Source organism: Giraffa tippelskirchi, chromosome 2 (assembly GCF_054371585.1).
Source record: "Giraffa tippelskirchi isolate mGirTip1 chromosome 2, T2T-mGirTip1v1.2.pri, whole genome shotgun sequence".
Classification (NCBI taxonomy): Eukaryota; Metazoa; Chordata; class Mammalia; order Artiodactyla; family Giraffidae; genus Giraffa; species Giraffa tippelskirchi.
This window is the reverse complement of record NC_137276.1, coordinates 166,859,406-166,880,840: the sequence shown is the minus strand read 5'-3', so window position 1 is coordinate 166,880,840 and position 21,435 is coordinate 166,859,406. Positions and strand designations below refer to the sequence as shown.

The 21,435-nt window shown below is 47.9% G+C and overlaps 1 protein-coding gene across 11 annotated transcripts in view; it reads right to left on the bottom strand.

Moving 5' to 3' along the window:
• MYLK (myosin light chain kinase) overlaps window positions 1–21,435 on the bottom strand; it is a 233,919-nt gene that overhangs the window by 34,901 nt on the left and 177,583 nt on the right. For 9 of the 11 annotated variants that reach the window (XM_081571724.1, XM_081571723.1, XM_081571725.1 and 6 more), the window contains 4 exons: window positions 17,479–17,529; window positions 16,608–16,735; window positions 14,528–14,681; window positions 6,938–7,243 (listed from right to left, as the gene is read on the bottom strand). In XM_081571724.1, coding sequence (XP_081427850.1) covers window positions 6,938–7,243; window positions 14,528–14,681; window positions 16,608–16,735; window positions 17,479–17,529 — 639 coding nt within the window. Of the gene's footprint in view, window positions 1–6,937; window positions 7,244–14,527; window positions 14,682–16,607; window positions 16,736–17,478; window positions 17,530–17,669; window positions 17,807–21,435 lie in introns of those variants that run through there. The other 2 variants (XM_081571733.1, XM_081571734.1) reach the window with 1 other exon arrangement.

The window sequence follows — 21,435 nt, the reverse complement described above, 5'->3', positions numbered from 1 at the left end:
CCTAGAAGGTAGTAATGGACTCACATTGTCAGGGAGAATTGGATCATTCAAACTTTCAGCCTGACAAGTCCTGGGGTATCTAGTTAGAACCAAAAATGGGAGCCCAGTTCCTCAACCAATTGCTCTGGCCAGCAGAATGCTGTCACTGGGGAAATGTGCTCTGGCTGCAAATAGGTATTATTATTCTGCCCTTGGTAGAACCTGGGGTCATGTGATCCTGGAACGCTGGCTGTTAGACAGTCTTGATGGAGCTGGAAGAAGTATGGGTCATTGACAGGAAGAGCTGCCATGTGAAGACAGTCAGAAAGGGTTAGGCATCTCTAGTTGGGAAAGAAGCCTAAAGCAGACATGATTAAAAAAAAATTACAATAGCCAAGGGTAAGGTTAGGGTTATGAACTTTCACCAACTAATGAGTACTATAACTTGGGAGAACAATTTAGTGTTACACCCCAGATAGGAGGAAGGCTGTAGGCATACGAAAATCACATCTCAAGAGTTACCATAAGAAGAATAAATAGGTTCAAGAAATGTTCAGCTGAGTTCAACAATGGTATTTCAAACAGGACTTTAAGAAAGCAAGACATTCAACATCCATTCAATAAGCACTAACTGAGTACCCATGGATGCCAGTTACTGGATGGGGACTTAGAGACAAAATATTAATGATAATAACTACATTTAGTGTCAGGGAACTCCATTGTCCTGATAGGGCATCGTCAGGAGGCCCCAGCTGAGACAGTGGTTTGACCTGTCTTGACCTTTCGGTGCCCACACCACACGTGCTGGTGTGAAATGAGCAGCAGGATGGGAGAGGACAGAGAGGCAAGCTTTCTTGACCTGGAATCTCCAGGAGAAATGGTCTGTCTTCCCCTAGTGAAGGAGCAGCAGCAGTAATGTGAGCCCTCGAGTGGCTTTCCAACAACCTGTCCCCCAGAGGCATCTTCCAGGTTGCCCTGAAAGAGCAGGCAGCTCTAGAACTCGCCTCTCCCCATCTCTCTGACACCAGTTAGAAGTGGAGTTAGCTGCCGTCACCTCAGACACCACACCTATCCTCACCTCCTGCCTTTCTCCTTAGCAGTCAAGATGCAGAGTGCCTTCCTGACCCATGGCTGTAGGGACACAGCTCAGTCTCAGGGAATCCACGCCTCTGTCTCTGTCTCACTGCTACATGGCAACTCTGTGTGGGACATGGACTGAGGCTCCAGGCTGACATTTCCCTTCCTCCTTTTCCTTCTTGTCCTGCCTCCACTCTGTTTGCAGGGGGAACGATCACGTGAGGAAGAGCCCCAGAGGAGTGGGGGAAAGACCACAGTTCAATTAGTCAAGCTCTCTGAGCATCAAGGGGCAGTAATGTGACAGGTGGCCATTCGGCATCCATCTTTCCACTGAGGAAGGAGCTAAATTGCGGTTGGAAGAATTTCAATGAAATATTAAAAAAAAAATCTACTCAGAGCTGTGAGATGCAAGAGCTAAGTGCAAGAACTATTTGGAATATGTTTCTGGATATTTCTGCAGTCAGATGAGTCCCATCCCCCTGGAGTGGCGTTTGGGAGAGGAGCGGCATAGCGCTCCTGCCCTTACAGGGCATGTGCCTAGCGGGCTCCCTGGACAGAGGAGTGCTGCTGTGCACCAAGTGGACACTAGAGGGCGCCCCATCTTCGGGAGGAAGGCTGTGGTCAGCACCCCACCCCCTACACTGAGTGAGTTGCTGATCTCCCTTGCATCTCTGGGGGCTCTACATCTCTACTACCCTTGGGGCTCAAGGAAGCCCTTACTCTGCAAGATGCCTCTATCACAGCTGTTTCCTAACAACTATACAGACTAGAGGGCTGCCCAGGTGGCTCAGTGGTAAAGAATCTGCCTGCCAGGAGACAGAGTTTGATCCCTGGGTCAGGAAGATCCCCTGGAGGAAGAAATAGCAACCCACTCCAGTGTTCTTGCCTGAAAAATCCCATGGACAGAGGAGCCTGGCGGGCTACTGTCCATGGGGTCATGAAGAGTCAGGCACAACTCAGCGACTGAGCATGCATGCACGCATACAGACTAGAACAAATTAGGATCAGGAGCAAGGATGGTGTGGATTTCGAAGTTAGAGCTGAGTGGAGCTTCCTGGGGGGGATGGGAGAGAGTGGCTGTTTTCGGGGTGGGGAGAAGGGGAGGTGCTAGTTTACCCAGGTTTGGGAAGTCAAGGAGGAGAGCTGTCAGGTTAGGGAGCCTGTCTGAGAGGTGGCCCAGGCATAAGGAGGCCACTGGAGCTGGGTGGGGGCCTCTATGCTGTGCTGTGTCCTCCACTGTATCCCCAGCACCCTCTCAGTGCCGGGAACACAGGACAGGTGAAGGACACACTGCATGAACGAATGCAGAGTGAGGGCTGCGATGGAGCCGAGAGGTCAGGATGAAGCCAAAAACTAAAGTTGCTGAAGTAGAGGGAAGAGGGGCCATGGTAGCGGTGGGGAAGGTGAGAGTCAACAAGAGTGGGGCTTAGAGTAAGCAGGGCTCCCTGGCACTGCCTTTCTGATGACCAGACCCCACTGGCTCGCAGCAGTGACCTACCATAATCACTTACCCCATCCTACTTCTACACATGTACATGTGCATGCACACACACACACACACACACACACACACACGCACACACGGAGACCCATGGCACTTTTAAAAAGAAGAGAGACAATTGACCCTGGCTATAACTAACAGGCATCCGAGCAGTCCACAGAGAGCTTCACTTGGAAGTCCCACCCCCTTACCCTCACCCTCCCATTCCCCCCATCCTCCTCCCTTAGAGGATGTGCTGTTCTGCCCCTCCCCTCCCTTCCCCTGAGACCATTCAGCTGGCTCTGAGGGTGGGAGCTGCCAGCCTGGAAGCCCTGAGTGGCCTGGAGCCCCTCTGGATTGCAAGTGATTTCAACATTTGTCTGCTCCCAGCCAGGATGGACCCCAGGAGGAGAATCTAAGAACCACAGTGGGGAGAGTGGGTGGGTTTCAACTGTCTGGGGAAGAAGGGAGGGGCCACCTGCCTGGAGCCAAGTGATCTCAGCCCCTCCTCTCCACAGACCATCCTCGCAGTCCTGGAAGCTGCTGTCCAGGCCTCTTAAGAGCCATACTCGCAGCCTCTGTGGCCTCTTGCCCTCTGTGTGGGGCTCATCAAGGATTCTGCAGTCTCTCCTGGTCTATGCTATGAAGGGCCTTGGAAGCTTTCCTTTCCACCTAATGTGCGTCTCACTGCCATGTTATCCCTTTTCTGTCACTTTTCCAAGAGGTGGGGAGTTGTCTTCTTGGACAAAGTAATATTCTAAAAACATGCAGACTGGAACCTGGCCACCTGCCCTGGCACCCCCACTCTAACCAGTGTGCTCCCACTCTGCTCACATCAAAGAGGGGGCATCATAGGGCAGCAGATGGCAGTTGTGCTATTGTTTCTCTCAGCAGGCATTTGTGAGCAGCTAATGGCAGGAGCCCCAGGAAACTGCAGAGGCTGGCAGAGCTGCCCTGGGCCCGGGCTCCATAGTCTGCCCCCACCCCACCTAGCATGCTATAGCTCTCAAGGAGACCTGATCTCCAGATATCTCCAGGGTTCACCTGGGCAAAGGCCCCCCAAGACAGGACTGCACAGGCAAAATTGTAAATTTGGTGTGTTTTCCATTGGCATCCTCCAAACTTTCTCTCTGGAGCCCTTGTTTAACTGGAGAGTAAAGTTTAATATCTATATTAAACCTAAATTTTAAAACTAAAGAGGGTAACCCTGTCATGATAGTTTCCATACGTATGATGCCTCTGGCTATAAAGGTGACTTCAGGCTCTCACTCTATTGAGCTACTGGTCCTTTAGTCTCCTCTCTACCCCACATCTTAAAGTTCATTCTCTCCTAGAGCCCTTTCGCTTGCTTTCCCTCCCCTTTCCTTCCTGCTCCCAACCTTGCCTCCCTCTTAAATTCACAGCACTTGTTTTCTTCTGTTCACAGGAAGCTTCTTGAAGTGACATTCCACATAGGCCTCCTTCTTCCATTCATTCCTTAGCTGCAGGCCAACCATTTTCTACCCCATGGAAGCTTCCCAGGTGGCTGATCAGTAAAGAACCCGCCTGCCAATGCAGGAGATGCAGGTTCGATCTCTGGGTCAGAAAGATCCCCTGAAATAGGAAATGGCAACCCACTCCAGTATTCTTGCCTGGTAAAGTCCTTGGACAGGGGAACCTGATGGGCTGCAGTCTATGGGATTGCAAGAGCTGGACACCACTGAGTGACTGAGCATGCACAGAAGTGCTATGGTCTTTGCTCTCAAAGATCACTGTACAGCAAAGGGCTAAACCCAGACATCCTCCCGCATCCTCATCTCTTTCCTCTCTGCCACTCGCTGCTTCCTGTTTCTGCAACACAGCAACCTCCCCTTGGTTCTTTCCCCTCTTAGTCCTTTCTCCCGGTCACGTAGTTTTCTTCATTTCTGTATCAGTGTTGACTTTCTTTACCACCCTCTCTGTGTGCTCACTGATGCCCATGGCTTCAACTACCAATTCAATAGTGAAGAGAGCTCGAGCTTAAACCTTTCTCCTGAGCTCTGGACTCAACCATTCAACAGTCTGAAGCCACCTCTCTGTGGATAGCCCTCAGACACCTCAAATCCAGAGCCTCCACCTCCTCTGGGACTCCCTGCTATCTAACCTCTAAGTCACTAAGAGGCAGCCTGACCTCCTCCATCAGTGTAACCAAAGGAACTCAGGCTCAGGGTCAGACAGCTCTGAGTTCAAGCTTCTGCACACCATTTTCAAGCTTTGTGACCTTGGGCAAGTAGCTTCATTCCTCTAAACCTCAGTACCCCTATTTGTAAAAGGCGGGGTAATACTAGTATCGACTTCACTGAGTTAGATGTGTGAAATAATGCATGGAAAATGCTTTAATCTGGCTATATATTAATAGCAAGTGTTAAATATGTTAGCCACCATAAAACATAATAATCTCTAAATGGCTCCTGAATTTGTGTTTAGTTACAAGCCAGGATGTGGGAGAAATCTTAGACTCTTCTAACTTTTCCCTGCCCAAGAAGTAATTAGGAATGGTCAATTCCACCTCCTAAGGTTCCCTTACCATCCCTCTCCTGGACTACAACAGAGAGGCCCAATCGGTATCTTACCGAATTCAACCTCACCCTCCACCCCATCCACTCCAGTGCTTCTCAAACTTTCATGTGTATATGAATCCATGGGGGGCTGAGGGTAGATTATGTTAAAATGAAGGTTCAAAATGTATTAGAGAAGTAGGGGGAGGCATGGAGAATCTGCATCTCTAACAAGTTCCCAGGATCCCAAGACTCTTGGTCCAGACCACACTTTGAGTTGTAAAGGTCTACACTTCCTCAAACTCTAAAAAAAAAAAAGATCTAACTATATCAAGCCCCTACTTGAAAACCTTTGATAACTCACAATTTTATCTAGACTATCCTTTTTGTGTTGCTTCCTCCTATTCTATCTCACACAGCATATTCCCCTGGCCACACATGAGAGTCTCAAAATGCCATGTGTTTCTACCAATTTGTACCTTTGCTCACGTTGTTTCCTTTGCAAGGAATGCTTCTCTCTATCTGACCTGCCCCTTGGAATCCTATTCCTTTCTCCAAGGCTCAGTGTAAGTATTACGTCTAGGAAGCCTTTCCCAAGCTTTATGGCAAAACTATTCATGCTTTCTGCTGTATCTCCACAATTTGTTTATACTGCTATAATATCAAAAGGATGTGGCCCATCTCAAGATAGTTAGTCTTAACTATAGTCTTCACAACTGTCCTCCTCGTTAGATTTTAAGCTTCTGCTCTTAGTGGTCTTCATTTCCCAGGTATCTGACACTGAGTAGACCCTTAAACAGGAGTGCAAGAAAGGAGGGAGAGGGATGGTAGGGGAAGACGCTGAAACTATATGTAGGTCTACCTGAATTCCAGCTTTCCAGGACTGTACTCCTGATTAAAAAGAGCCTCTTGATGAAGGTGAAAGAGGAGAGTGAAAAAGTTGGCTTAAAGCTCAACGTTCAGAAAACTAAGATCATGGCATCTGATCCCATCACTTCATGGGAAATAGATGGGGAAACAGTGTCAGACTTTATTTTTTTGGGCTCCAGAATCACTGCTGATGGTGACTGCAGCCATGAAATTAAAAGACGCTTACTCCTTGGGAGGAAGGTTATGGCCAACCTAGATAGCATATTTAAAAGCAGAGACATTACTTTGCCAACAAAAGTCCGTCTAGTCAAGGCTATGGTTTTTCCAGTGGTCATGTATGGATGTGAGAGTTGGACGGTGAAGAAAGCTGAGCGCCGCAGAATTGATGCTTTTGAACTGTGGTGTTGGAGAAGACTCTTGAGAGTCCCTTGGACTGCAAGGAGATCCAATCAATCCATCCTAAAAAGAGATCAATCCTGAGTGTTCATTGGAAGGTCTGATGTTGAAGCTGAAACTCCAATACTTTGGCCACCTCATGCGAAGGGCTGACTCATTGGAAAAGACCCTAATGCTGGGTAGGATTGGGGGCGGGAGGAGAAGGGGACGACAGAGGATGAGATGGTTGGATGGCATCACCAACTCGATGGACATGGGTTTGGGTAGACTCCGGGAGTTGGTGATGGACAGAGGCCTGGCGTGCTGCAATTCATGGGGTCGCAAAGAGTCAGACACGACTGAGCGACTGAACTGAACTGAACTCCTGATTAACACACCATTGCCCCCTGGTGGCAAAGTATCAAAATTGCTGGTTCAATATTTTTTGAAAGATCACAGGTACCTCTTTTAGAGTATGGCTCAGCATTACTACATTGGAAAGCAAGATCCCAAAAGACCCTGACAGTCACCAGCAAAGTCTTGTCAGTTCCCCTGTACCCATCTCCATACAGACGTCTACACACACAAGCTAAGTCATGTACATTTATCTCAAGCCAGTGATGAAAGGAAGGCAGCCTACCTTCTTCAGGTTTCTCTCCCAAGGCTGTGAGTTCAGACTCCTGGCTTGGCTCACTGGTTCCGTAGACATTGATTGCACGCACACGGAATTTATACTCTCGGTCAGGCAGCAGGTCCTGAACATTGAAAGAAGTGCTGCGGCATGTGGCTAGTTCCTTCCACGTCTTGTCCACGGAGTCCCAGATCTCGACACTGTATGACTGTACAGCGCTGCCCCCATCGTACGAGGAGCCATACCAGGACAAGGTCAGTGAGGAGCTTCGGATGTCAGAGGCACAAGGCGTGCCGGCTGGGGGGTCTGGCTTGTCTGGGGAAACAGAAGCATAGTGTCACTCAGCTGTGCAGGATCGCAGGGAGAGAAGGGTTTCGAATTAGCTAGTCATTTACAGATGTGAGCGTTGGACCATACAGAAGGCTAAACGCCGAAGAACTGATGCTTTCGAACCGTGGTGCTGGAGAAGACACTTGAGAGTCCCCTGGACAACAAGGAGATCCAACCAATCCATCCTAAAGGAAATCAGTCTTGAATATTCATTGGAAAGACTGATGCTGAAGCTCCAATACTCTGGCCACCTGATTCAAAGAGCTGACTCATTGGAAAAGACCCTGATGCTGGGAAAGATTGAAGGCAGGAAGAGAAGTGGGGAGACAGAGGATGAGATGGTTGGATGGCATCACTGACTCAGTGGACATGAGTTTGAGCAGGCTCCAGGAGATGGTGAAGGACAGGGAAGCCTGGCGTGCTACAGTCCACTGGGTTGCAAAGAGCCAAACACTACTGAACAACTGAACAACAACAACAAGGGAGAAGCAGCTGTGGTCTCTGGTCCCGGCTCTTTTCCCCTCATCTGCACAGTCACACCTATGCAAACACCTGTCTATGTGGAAAGCCCCACAAATACAAATACTACTTGCTTGAATATACTGTCTTTTTTGGCTAGTTTCTAGTCTACACGTCATGATTTCCTGTGCTTTGCCCAAGTCATAAACATATTTCTCAGTGTAAACAGATCTAGGAAGCTCCCCAGGAGATGTGGACTGCTTCCCATCAAAAATATGTCTTGAAAGAGAGTTCAATGTGTGTATGTGCCTGTCTCTCCACCAGGCCTGAGGCCAGTGACCTGAGACATAACCAGGGGCCAGTCTCTATTTTCTCTGGGACACGGGAAATGCCTGCCTTGTTGAGGGTCAGTACAGTACAGTGAGCTCTGAAGTCACACACAGGGTTTGAATACAGCTCTGTCTTCATTCACTACTTCTTAGCCTCTGTGCCTCAGTTTCCTCCTCTGAAAATGAACATGATAACAGCACTGGATCACAAGGTTGTCATGAGATATTCTTAGGAAAACATCCTGTTTGAGTAGCCTTGACTGTCATCATTATTGCAGAAGTTCATTTCTAACTTTATAAAACATTACTCCTACCCTCTCTTCCTTCCTCCTGCTGCTGCTGCTTAGTTGCTTCAGTTGTGTCCGACTCTGCGAGACCCCATGGACTGTAGTCCACCAGGCTCCTCTGTCCATGGGATTCCCCAGGCAAGAATACTGGAGTGGGTTGCCATGCCCTCCTCCAGGGGATCTTCCTGACCTAGGGATCAAACTTGGGTATCTTGCATCACAGGCAGATTCTTAACCACTGAACTACCAGGGAAGCCCTCCAACCTCCTAGGACTGGTATAAAATGAGATAGAGAATTTCAAAGCAAACCACAGTAGCAAATCACAGTCATCTTTAAGGGCCGGAAAATGAGCCAAAGATACAAACTAGGAGCAGTCCCCTGGGCTGGCCACCTTCCTACTCAGACCAGTAATGCTAAGAACCAGTAACACTGTCAACTTCAAGGCAGATCACAGCAGCCAGTATGTTCATTAATGAGTTTCTTGAGTTTTGAGATTTTTGACAGTTGTTCATCTCCGCCTGCAATGCAGGAGACACAGGAGATGCGGGTTTGATCCCTGGGTCTGGAAGATTCTCTGGAGGAGGAAATGGCAACCCACTCCAGTATTCTTGCCTGAAAAATCCCATGGACAGAGGAGCCTGGTGGTTTAAAGTCCACGGAGTCGCAAAGAGTCACAACTGAGCAACTAAGCACGATTAAGCACATCTGAACAAAATTCTATTTTTCAGATTTAGTCTCTGCAGGTAGTTGGTTTAGTGACAGATACAGATCTTCAGTAACTTTCATCTCCTTCAAGGCAATCTGAGTTTTAGAGTTCTCAAATAAAAAAGGTCATGTATTATGCTCTGCGAATTTGTAAGCTATGTGAAGTCCAACTAATTCCTTAACTTCCAAGACTATTTTGCTTGTTTTTTTCATTTGGAAAGTGGGGTTATATATCAGTCTCTCAGGGGCTTTGCAAGCATCAGATAAAGCAAACCCAGGTAATATACTTGATTCCTACTTTCCTACCCCTCAGCTAGGTAGGAAGGCCAAAGAAAATTCCTACAGAAGACAGAAACATATGGAGAAGAAAAAAAAACATTCTGTGTATGTATGTATATACATATAAACACATACATACAGACATATGTGTGCATACACATACATACCATACATACCTATACACATACATATTTATACCCTCCCCTCCAAGTCCTGCTGCTTCTTCATTCCAGCCAGGAATGCACTGCCTGGAAGCCATTCATCCCCTGTAGCCCAAATCTGGGTTCACTCTCCCTGGAATGACTCTGGGGTTGTGACAGCCACTCCCTGCTGGTGACAGTCACTCTGGAGGCCTCTTGTGATGGAACCACTTTCACTGGTTGTTCAACATGTTCTCTTAGAAAAACTGTTTGTTCTAAAAGATATATTGGTCTTTTTTATAAATATTTCTGGTGTTGGCTAAGATGTTTATTACTCTAAACTCTCTTACAGGCAAGTGGTTCAAGTCCTCTAAGATCCAGCAAAAGAAGTAAAAAGGCCTAAAGAAGGATGAAAGACAGACTCCTTGCCTCCTTTAGAGGATATGCCTGGAAAACTTCTGACTGGACACATCTGTAGTTTGAGACAACAAATATAGATACACTCTATTGACTGATATATTCCCCTCCTGCTTTAGTGAAGAAGAGAAAACTTTGAGAAATGGCTATTTTGGAAGAGGCACTGTTAATCCCCCACCCCGCTCCAAATGTTTCTTGGCTGAAAGAGACAAAAACAGGCACCAGACATATGTCATGGCCTGAAGCACAAGAGAAGATGCAAAACTGGAGAGAACATCTTTAATTCAAAGTGAAACCTCAATGCTTTCAAGGAATCTGATGCCAAATTAAGGAGTTCAGAACAGACGCATGTCTGAAGTCATGGGAGATTGGAAGCCCCCACCCCCACGACTGCCCTTAGAGCCATGGGCTGGGCCTGATGCCTTCTGTTCTTTTCAACCTACAGAGTCCACACAGAGGCTGGACAAGCTGGGGATGAAAACCCTCAGGACAGAACAGATGTTCTTAGAACAGCCTCCCCTCCATGCCAAAGACACAGACAAACTCAGTCTGGGAGGGAGGCCTGGGCATGGCCTGGCAGAGGCCAGGTGGGCTCGGTGACTGGGGCCCCGAGCTCCATGCTTCTGTGGAGTTCTCTCCTAACTCCCTGGACACTGGCCTAGCTGAATGGGAAATGCTGAGTCTAAGGGAAGGGTCTTCAGTGGCAATAGCTCCAGGATTAGATAATGTTCAGTAAATGTTCTCACTCCTGGGAAATTGGAGGATCTCATCTCTAATGCTTCTTTATGCTGACAGTCTCTATGCACCTGTGCATTTGAAGATGGTCTTTGACTGGAAAATCCCATGGATGGAGGAGCCGGATAGGCTGCAGTCCATGGGGTCGCTAAGAATCGGACACGACTGAGCAACTTCACTTTCACTTTTCACTTTCATGCATTGGAGAAGGAAATGGCAACCCACTCCAGTGTTCTTGCTTGGAGAATCCCAGGGACAGGGGAGCCTGGTGGGCTGCCGTCTATGGGGTCGCACAGAGTCGGACACGACTGAAGTGACTTAGCAGCAGCAACAGCAGCAGTAACCCCACCTTGACCTCCCTTCACATGCACCTGCAGCTTTTAAACTCTGGCAGGGCTGCGAGGGCCCCCAGGTTGTGCACCTCGGTAATCCCGGCCCTCTGGGGTTAGGCAAGGTGCTGCGTTTACCACAAACACCCAGCTGGCCAGTGGAAGAGCCAAAAGGAGATTCTAAAGGTCTCCAAACCCTCACTCCAGGGGCCTGTTATCTTCTAGGCTATCAGGTCACATAAGATCAAGAAAGCATCTTGCTCAAGCCCAAGCCAAGCGTTATGAAGTGAAATCACCTGTCCTTAAAAATCATGCAAGTTCCCAGCTCAGACAGCCCTGGGGGTTACTGGGTACCTGGGACTCTCTCTGCTGTGTTCTTCTCCTTTAAAGATCTGCCGAGTGGTCTGTTTGTCTTGTGCTGGACCAGTCACATGAAGGACTTCATCTAGGGCAAGCTGCTCTCTCCTGCCAAAGCGGCCCCTCCCTCACCCTTCCCAGGCTGAGGCTGGAGACCCGGGCATTGGCAGAGGCCCCTCTGAGCATCAAACATCCCTGCACTGCCCTTGGTTGTTGTTGTTGCTCAGTTGCTAAGTCGTGTCAGACTCTTTGCGACCCCTGAATTGCAGCCCACCAGGCTTCCCTGTTCTCTACTATCTGTCCTTTAACATATAATAATAATAATAAGCCTTCAAAATAGCTAAACATCACTCTTTTAAAGTAACTGAGGCAAAGGCTAATTTTTATCATCATTTTTAAAACGGTGTGCTGTGTGCTCAGTCACTCAGTTGTGTCCGACTCTTTGTGACCCCATGGACTGTAACGCGCCAGGTTCCTCTGCCCATAGGATTTCCCTGGCAAAATTATTGGAGTGGGTTGCAATTTCCTCTTCCAGGGGATCTTTCCAACCCAGGGATCAAATCCATGTCTCTTGGGTCTCCTGAACTGGCAGGTAGATTCTTTACCACTGAGCCACCTAGGAAGCCCTTTAAAAAAAAAAAAAAAAAAGTCATAGTTAGTGGTACTTCTCTTCTTGTATATTCTTTAAAGTACTTCTTTCTTTTTAGATAGTTTATGATTTTTAATTCTAGGAGTCATAAACTACCTGAAAAGAACGGGCTATTTTAAAGAACATGGAGAAGAGAAGATTACTGCTAACTAGAAGTTGTGCTAAATCGGCCTTATTTAGTGGCCTTACAAATGGATGCATCCGAAGTGCTTGAAACAGTCCAGAGTAGGCCAAACAATCTCTGTTTCATCTCATTTACATTTTAGATCTACTTAATCAACCCTGATCAGATAATACACAGATGTCCCTAGAGACAGGCAGGTAAATCTGGGCTTAATCCAGGTTTACTTTGGACTGAGTCTAAATCCACAGGCTCTGAATGAATGTGGATTTGCTGTGTCCATCAATGCAAGTCCTCATTTTATTGAGCAATCCTATTCTTAGCTCTCCGAGGGGGAGGCAGACAGAAAGCCCTTCCCCTCCATTCCATTCCCCTCCCAGGACGGCATTTAACATGCTGCTCCTGCCAGCTGGCGGGCAGCCACGCCAATGGCCCTGTCAGCACTGGCCGAGGAGAATGAGAAACTAAACCATAAAAGGCCACAACTGCAGGCCGGGCGGTGGTGGTGGGGGAGGGGAGCTGGTGGCACCGTGCAGAGCGTGAGGGCCGGGGGCACTGGCTGCAGAAGAGCAGTTCCAAGGAATTGACCCTAGAGTTCCCCCAGCAAGGGCAGATGAGAGAGAACGCCAAGGAAAACTGGAAACCGCTGCCTGCTGATGGGTGGGGCATGGGGCCAAATTGGTACTTCAGATACAGATTTAAGGGTAAAGATGAACTGGATCACCAGTACCAACTGCCCACCCCCCTAGAGTGTTCCTGATTCCAGGAGGGACGGATTAGAATAAGCACCTGGAGTCACCAAAGAGACAGTGAGGGGGATAAGAGTCCCTGCTGCCTTTTACAGATGAGAAATTGTTCCCTGAGACCTTGGCCCGAGGTGTTCCCAGGGAGAAAAACTCCTGCCCTAAGGAAACAAGGGCTTCTCCAGTGGTTCAGCAGTAAAGAATCTTCCTGCAATGCAGGAGATGTGGGTTCGATCTCTGGGTCAGGAAGATCCCCTGGAGGAGGGCATGGAAACCCACTCCAGTACTCTTGCCTGGAGCATCCTGTGGACAGAGAAGCCTGGCAGGTTACAGTTCATGGGACTGCAAAGAGTCAGACACAACTGAGCTACTGAGCACATACACATGCATGCACAAGGAAACTAAACACAAAGAGGATCAAATCAATGAACACCAGGTGAAAGGCTTTCGCGTGTACCATGTATGAAGGCCCACAAGTGCACTGGGACGAGCCTGCTGTCCATCTGCTGCTCCTTCAAGGTCCTGAATGCCTGCCACGTGAGGGGATGGCGGGCTGAACACGACAGACAGCAGGAAGGCAGTTAGGAAGCTTGCTTGATATTTCAGGAGAGCGTAGACTCGAGCATGAAAAACACAGTGATTAAGGTGGAGAGGGAAAAGTGAGTCTGGAGACAGACTCTGAACTCAGTTCTATGATGCAGAAGACAAGAAAAAGGGAGTGGACTAGGGATTAGGAGGGCACAGTGACCTCAGGAGGGCAGTCCCAGCAGAAGAACGGGGCCTGGGGGCCAGGCTACAGGGAGCTAAAGAATGTTGCCAGTGAGGTGAAGAAGCAGACTCAGAGTAGAGACTGGCTCTCTCAGAGGGTTTGGCTGTGGAGACAGAGCAGGAGAAAGATACTAGGGTGGCCAGAGTGAGACGAGATACTGCAAGAGTTGTGCCTGTGTGCATGGGGAAGATGATGGGGGAGCAATACTTATAGGAGAAAAAGAGAAGTTGCAAAAAAGAAGGGCTGGGGACTTATGGGGGTTGGGGGTAGCCCTCAGGAGCCTGGGGTCTGGAACACAGGAGAAAGGTGGGCAACACTCAGACCCTGGAGGGTGGAGTCAACATGGGGACAGAGAGACGCCTGCAGGTGTGGGGCCATCAAGCTGAGCAAGTTCACGCCTCATGCCTCCTATGTCTTGGAGAGGCCAGAGGCCAAGGCCTGCAGGATAAAGGGTCTCGAGGAATGGCTGTCACAGGAAGTGGGAGACAGCGCTGACCAGTACTAATGCCTCCGCTGAGCCTGGATGTTGACAGGGCCCAGGGCTGAGGCTGTGAGTTGATGTCACCTCCCCGCTGCACCACGGGCTCAGGCAGAGTGGCAGTGAAGTTGAAAGGCAGCACTGATTCAAGGTGAGGGTCTGCCAGGGGACTGGGAGGGGACAGGACCGGGGGAGAGGGTGTCACAGGGGCTAGCTAGGGAGAGCTGTGGTTGTGGAACTCGGGGTGTCCAAGGGCTAGAGAGGGAAGCCTGAAGAGATTCACAGAAAAAGGAAAACACTATATGTGCAAGGTCTGGGATTCTCAACAAGCAGGAAGGGCAGCCACAGTGTGAGAACAGGGAGAGAAAGGAAGGCCGTGGGCAGAGGGAACACATGTGCTGGGGAAGTACCCCAAAGGTAAGGCCTGGAAGCCCACCATCCTGCCTGCTGCATGCTCGTCCCCAGACTCACCCACCACGGTGAGGTTGACCTGGGCCTGCCTGCTGCCCAGTTTGTTCTCCACCAGCAGGGTGTAGCAGCCACAGTGCTCCTGGCGCGCCGCCCGGATGGTGAGCTTGCTGCCCTGCTCGCTGTTCTCCACCTTGATGTGCTCGCTGTCCTGGATCTGGGGGCAGAGAGTGGGCAGGTGCTGGAGACTTGATCCAGAAAGGAAGGGGGCTCCAAGCCACGCTCCACACCCTCTAAGGGATGCAGTTGGATAGTGGTGTGGGGCTGGTCTTGTCTGCACTCTGGGCTTCCCACTCAGGGCCCCTTCTCCTGCATCCAGAGCCAAGCTGCTCTGATGGGGCCCAGATCTGGGCAGGCAGGGAGGGTGCTGAGCAGGGTCTAGGGGTTGGGAGTAAGCTGTGTCTTCACTCGCTGCCCTAGATTGGAAACGAGGAACATCCCAGCCTGCTCCACTGCTCTGGGATGGGAGGGTGGGAGAACACATTTGATCAAAGTCATGTACAAAGCCTGCCCAGAGGGTTCTGACCTCCTCTGTGCTGTCAAATTCCAGTACTGATCACATGTGGCTACTCAAAGTTTAGTTGAATGGAAAATAACCCAAATGTCCACCAATGAATGAACAAATAAAACATGGTACACCCAGACAATGGAATATTATTTGGCCATAAACATGAATGGAGTACTGGTTCATGTTACAGTATGGATATGCCCTGAAAATATTATGCTAAGTTAAAAAAAAAAACACCCAGACACAAAAGAACACGTATGATTCCATTTATGAGAAATGCCCAGAATAGGCAAATCCTTAGAGACAGAAAATAGGTTAGGGTCACCAGAGTCTGGGAGAAGGGAAGAAATGACTGCTAATGGATCTGGGCTTTCCTTTTGAGGTGATAAAAATGTTCTGGAATTAGAAAATTGTTATGGTTGCACAACCTTGTGGATATATTTACACTTTAAAAGGGTGAATTTTCTGATGTGTGAATTCTATCTCTACAAAACTGTTATAACCCTTTTTAACTAACTGAAATGTAAAATTCAGTTTCTCAATTGCAGTAGTCACATTTCACACGCTCAATAGCCACATGTAGTTAGTGGCTACCATACTGGATAACAGATACAGAACAATTACTTCACTACAGAAAGTTCTGTTGGATGGAGCTGGGACTTGGCTAAATGTCTCTGAAGAGGGTTGAGATTTCCATCTCACTTCAGACACCACTAACCCAGACAAAACCCAAGCAAACACGCTTAAGGAGAAGGCCAGTTTCTCTTCTTGTCTTTTGAGAACAACTCTTCTTTCCTCCCAGTACTAGCCTCCCACCTCTGGGCCTTAGGACAGTTCGAGTGGGTTGGGAGAGGAGCAATAGAGGCTTCAAGAAGTCATCACACCTTCTGTGGCGTTCCTGACCCAGGGCCAGCCTGCCGTTCCGGGGCCTCTGCTGATCAGGCACGTGGGTACACATTGCCAGCGTGGGACTGGAGGAACGGATATGCTCCCCAAGCCCCTTTAAAAGGAACCAGTTATTTGGAAATTCAAACATTTTCCCATAGGACTGTTCTTATAAATGGTAGTTAGATTTCTGGGTCAGGAAGCCAGAATTCTGTTTAACGTACAAGTCATCTACTCAAATACTCAGATGAACTTTCATCTCTCCAGCATGTGGTAAGTCTAAGTGGTTGCCACAGATAGGGCTCAGTAAGCTGGCACAGAACCACAGAAAGCTCAGGGGTCTGAGAGGTCATTCAGGTCACTGGTTCGATTTTCCTGACTCTGAGTAGAATTCTAGGCAGAGATATCAAAACCAGGTGGGAGCCATGGGTGGTTTGTTCTATTATGTCCTTCATACTCTATCACACAAATTGTCTATAAAACAGGCATTCTTGCTAGGTGCTGAAGAAAAGGTTATTAAGAGCTCAAATTTGGTGGGTGGGTGACGGTGGTGAGGGGCTCTCCCATGTCTAAGGCCCCCTTGATGAACAGTGATGCTGCCTCTATCACAGCACTTCTCATCCCCTCTGGCCCAGAGTTGCTCTGGAATTTGTGAGGGTTATTTTTGGGCCACTGCCCTCCAAGACTGACCTGCTTTCGGAACTTCATCCAGGTGCACGTGATGGGCTGGGTGCCGGCCACCTTACCAAACAGCTCCACAGACTCTCCTGCTCGCACCTTCTGGTCCTCAGGAAACTGGATGATCTGAGGCAGCATGGCTGGGGGAGGACAAGAGGGGGAGTGAGCTCGAGGAGGAGGGAGCCTCAAATGCTCTGATACCATCTGACGCTTCTGGTCACATTGGTCTGTGACTCCTCCCTCACCTTCTGGAACCTTCAGGGTGAGACTGAGGGCAGTGACCTCTGCTCCACATACCTAGGCTGACGGACCTGCTAGGTCTACTGGTCTCTTGATCCTGAGTCCAACAGAAGTGACCCATACAGTTTACACGGCATGACTCTCTGTTGGTTGGTTGCTCTGGGATTTGTGATTTCCCCTAATTTTTTGAATCTTATGTCTTAACTCCTTTCTTAACTATGCAACGCCTTGCCATCTAACATCCAGGTCACTCTGGCTGAAAGGCTTAAACTGGTTCACATCCTCAAATGTCTTCCCATGGAAAACAGACAGTGCTTCCTATGACAGGGACCTACAGAGCAGACCAGCAGACCAGGAGACCAGCACAAAGTGGATCAGCTCCACAAGGGCAGACTGGAGGACAGAGGGGTGAGCAGGCTTTATGCCAGGAGAGCAGGAGAAAAGGCAAGTAGTGGAAGAGGGTAGAGGACCCAGACTTGCAGAGACTCAGGGAAAATTCAGCCTAACTATTGCAGAGCTTGAATTCAGGGTGGGGGTGTGGTCTCCTGGGACCACATCCCCAGTGATCAGTCTAGCAGAGCAAAGGGAAAACCCCTCACGGCAGATGAGTCCCTTGTCCCTAAATGCTGCTATGACAAATTACCTGCCTTCGGAGGTGTCTTGGGGGCAGGTTTCTTTTTCACAGTTGCATCACCTGAAACAAAGACATTCACAGGTTATTTTTTGTGTTTTCACAAGGCTCCTAAGTCCTGGAAGGGCGCAGTCTTACCCTCTGGCCCCTCATCCAGACAGAGCCCTCATTTGAATATGCCTTTGGAGACCTTGTAGACTCACATGAACAACCTCACAAGCAAATGAGCATCCCTTCTCAGGGGGGCCTCCGGAGGGATCCCTGGAACCTCCATAGGGATAAACACTTCAACAATGCTTAAGTGTCCATTCTCCATTTCAGTGAGGATAACCCCAAACTCACTAACTCTTCTCTTACCCTAACTTTCAAGAAACTCATAAAGGAAATAATGTCAGATAAACTGACTAAATTTAGTCCTTGGTGTGGATCCAAGGGTCTCAGGCTTCCTTTTTGTAACAGACTATAGATTGGTGGCTTTTATTTATTTTTTAAATGTTTGTTGAATGGATCAGTGAATGAATGAACAAATGAATGAACCAATCAATGGTCCCCTCCATTCTTAAGGCCACACTCTCCAAATAACTCACATAAGAAAAATGACCCAAACAGACCAGTTTTGCAGCACAAAACTATTCATCGGTCTAAGTAGTAATATAGTGATTATGCAAAAATATTTCCAACTGTCTTCATGGCTTGTTTTCATATTTCTTTCAGGTCTTTGTTGAAAAGTTATCTAACCTACTTATCCAAATGAAAACCTGCATTCACACAAACATCTGTATATGAATGTTTGTAGTGGGTTTATTTGTGATTGTCCAAAACTAGAAGTTATCCAATTGCCCTAACTGGAGAATGGATGAATGTGGTATATCTACACGAGGAAATACCACTCACTCACCAACAAAAAGGAACAAACTTGTGATACACACAACATGATGAATCTCAATGATTCATCCTTCTCTTCCACTAAGAGAAGAGACAGGCTATGTAAAATTCTGTTTGCCGGCCATTTTAGAAAAGGCAAAACTATAGGGACAGAGAAAAGGTGGGGGTGGGAGGGGTTGACTACTGAGGGGCACAAGGACATGTTTTAAGGTGTAGAGCCATATCTTGGTCATGGTGGTAGTTACAGGACTATCAACATTTGTCAAGAACTGTGCAATAGAATGGGAGAATTTTATTATGTGTAAAGTATACCTTAATATGAAAAATGGGAAAGAGTTGCTTAATCAATGAGATCCTCCTGAACCACTCTACATCAAACAGCTGTGGTTTTTTTAAGAGATTATCCTTATTTTTAGGAAGAATATACTGAAGTATATAGGTGTAGAGGATACCATATGTGAAACTTACTTTCAAACTGCTCATGAAAAATAATGTGTATATATGTATATGTGTATATGTTTTTGAAGAGGTAGAAGGAAAGAGAAGTGGAAAACAAAGGAAGAGAAGGATAGAGAATATATAATAAAGCAAACATGATAAAACATCAGTATTTGAAGAATGTGAGGGAAGGGTATACAAGGATTATTTGTACTAAATAATACAACTTTTCTCTAGTTCTGAAATTTCAAAATAAAAGTTAGACAGAAAATTAAACAATGTTTTATCCCACCAACATGATGTAGTTGCTCAAATGAGGGAGAAAGAGCAGCGTCTGGTGAGGAGATGGCTGGAAGGTGGGACACAAAACAGAACGGACCTAAAAGATGATGTTTTCTTAAAAAATTTTTTGCTTCATGGTAGCATATTTGTTGTTAACTGACATTTCCAGACATAATCTTATTTATTTAGCCTGCAGGACCTTAGTGTGGCATGCAGGACCTTAGTTCTCCTACCAGGGACCAATCCCTTGCCCCCTACAGTGGAGAGAAGTCTTAGCCATTGGACTGCCAGGGAAGTCCCTTGTGTTGATCTGACCTGAAGAGAAGAGTCCCATTGATTAGGAACAGAGTGTCTCGGAGTAGAGTCATGTTTATGATGTTTGGTGGAAGATCAGTAGGATGATGTTTGGTGGGAGGTGGCTAGGGCACAGGGCTGGTTTCGGAGAGCAGTGGCATGAAGATGGTGGGACAATTTAAGAAGATAGAAAAATTCTGTCCCTCAGTCACATTTGTCACATTTCAAGTGCTCATAGCCATACATGGTTAGTGGTTTCCATTGTGCAGATAGAGAGCGTTGCAATCATCACAGAAAAATTCTATTGGACAGTTCTAGTCTAGAATGAATGTGCGAGTTAGGTCTTTGTTCTGAGTAACAGGGAGTTCTGACTCAAACAAGAGTCCAACTAGTCTAGAGGACCTCTGGAGGTCTTTCCAATTCCAGGGCATGAGAATATCCAAATAGGAGGCTATTGCCACACTCTTAGAAGAAACTGATCCAGGTCTGGCCTTGGTAAAGGCTGCAGAAAATAAAATACAAATATGAGATGGAAGAAAATCTAAAAGATTTTAAGGGCTTAATAAGAGATAGGAACAAAGATTCCTCAGGGATTTCTTGCTTGAATAAATGGGAAAAATTTTACTGATGCAATATGAAATTTGGGAGTGAAAGATGAAGAGTTTGGCTTGGTCTAAGAGAACGTGGTTGATAAAAGTGTTTAAGCAGTATATAGGCTAGAAGTCCAGGATCAGAATTCTAGAAAGAGTTGGTGGAAGCTGAAAGAGAAAGATTACAGGATCAAACATGCAATCATTAATGGGAACTGTGAGGATGGGTCATTTATTTGGGGGAAAAGTACAGTGAAAGATGAAAAAGGGTCAGGGTCTTATCCGAGATGATGCCACCAGTAAGGAGCTGGGATGAGGCAGAAGGGCTATGGAGGGACTGTCCCTGAGACCTAGAATGGAGGAGGAAGGGCACCGAGAAGGTACGACCAACTTCGGGTGATGTATAGTGTTTGAGAGGGCAGGACATGGGGTCAGAAGTTGCTCTAGAGGAAATTCTCAAGAAAACAGGTAGTGAGTCAGCTAATCCATCAAGAACTCCTGAGATGAGAGGGACACAGAGAAGAAACAGGGTGACAGAAGAGGAAACGTCAAGCTAAGGTTTCTTCCACAGTGAGAGAGAAGAATCCAGATGTGAAAGCAGAAGACTAGGACTAGGTGAGAGGAAGAGCCCAGAGGTACTAGTAGGCAAATGCCCCCAGGCACTCCCAGACCCCTCGGGAGTGGGCACCAGATGGGGTACAGAGCCCTCAGGATGGGCTGAGCCATGAAGCCCCTGCCCACCTGCACCCAAGGCAAATGGGAAGGGAGAGGGCACAGCTGCAAGAGAGCGGCCATTCAGGGAAGGAAAAGGGGGTTCCTCCCAGAGCCAGGACCTGACCTCCTGGGAGCAGGAGAGTGTAGAGGGCTGCTGTTAGGGGTTGAGCTGCGCTACCCCCCGCCCCTCCCCCAATTCATACGTTGAAGCCCTAAACCCCCAGTACCTCAGAATATGACTATATTTGGAAACAGGAACTTTAAAGAGGTGATTAAATTAAAAGGAGGCTGCTAGGGTGGGCCTTAATCCAAACTGACTGACGTCCTTATAAGAGAAAATTTGGGCCCATGGAGAGACATCAGGAACAGAGGCACAGAGCAAAGGCCATGTGAGGAAACGGCCAGAAGGCTGCCCCCTGCAGGCCAAGGGGACAGAGGCCTCAGGAGAAAACAAACCTGCCGACACCTGACCTTGGGCTTCTAGCCTCCAGAACTGTGAGAAAACGCAGTGCTGATGTTGAGGCCGCCTAGTCTGTGCACATTGATGGAACTGGGGAGGAGCTCTGGGGGCAGGGTGCCCACCTCTGGAGCCGTGGGTGAGGAGTTAATAAAGAGGCAAGGATGGCACAGAGTAAAAGCGATGACTCCAAAGTCCCCCCTATACTATCTTGGGGCCTGTGGGTAAACATACATGGCCAGAAGCAGAGCCTGAACTAATATCTATCTTTCTGTGTTACAGTTAATATGGTTGAAGGCCAAAGTTTTC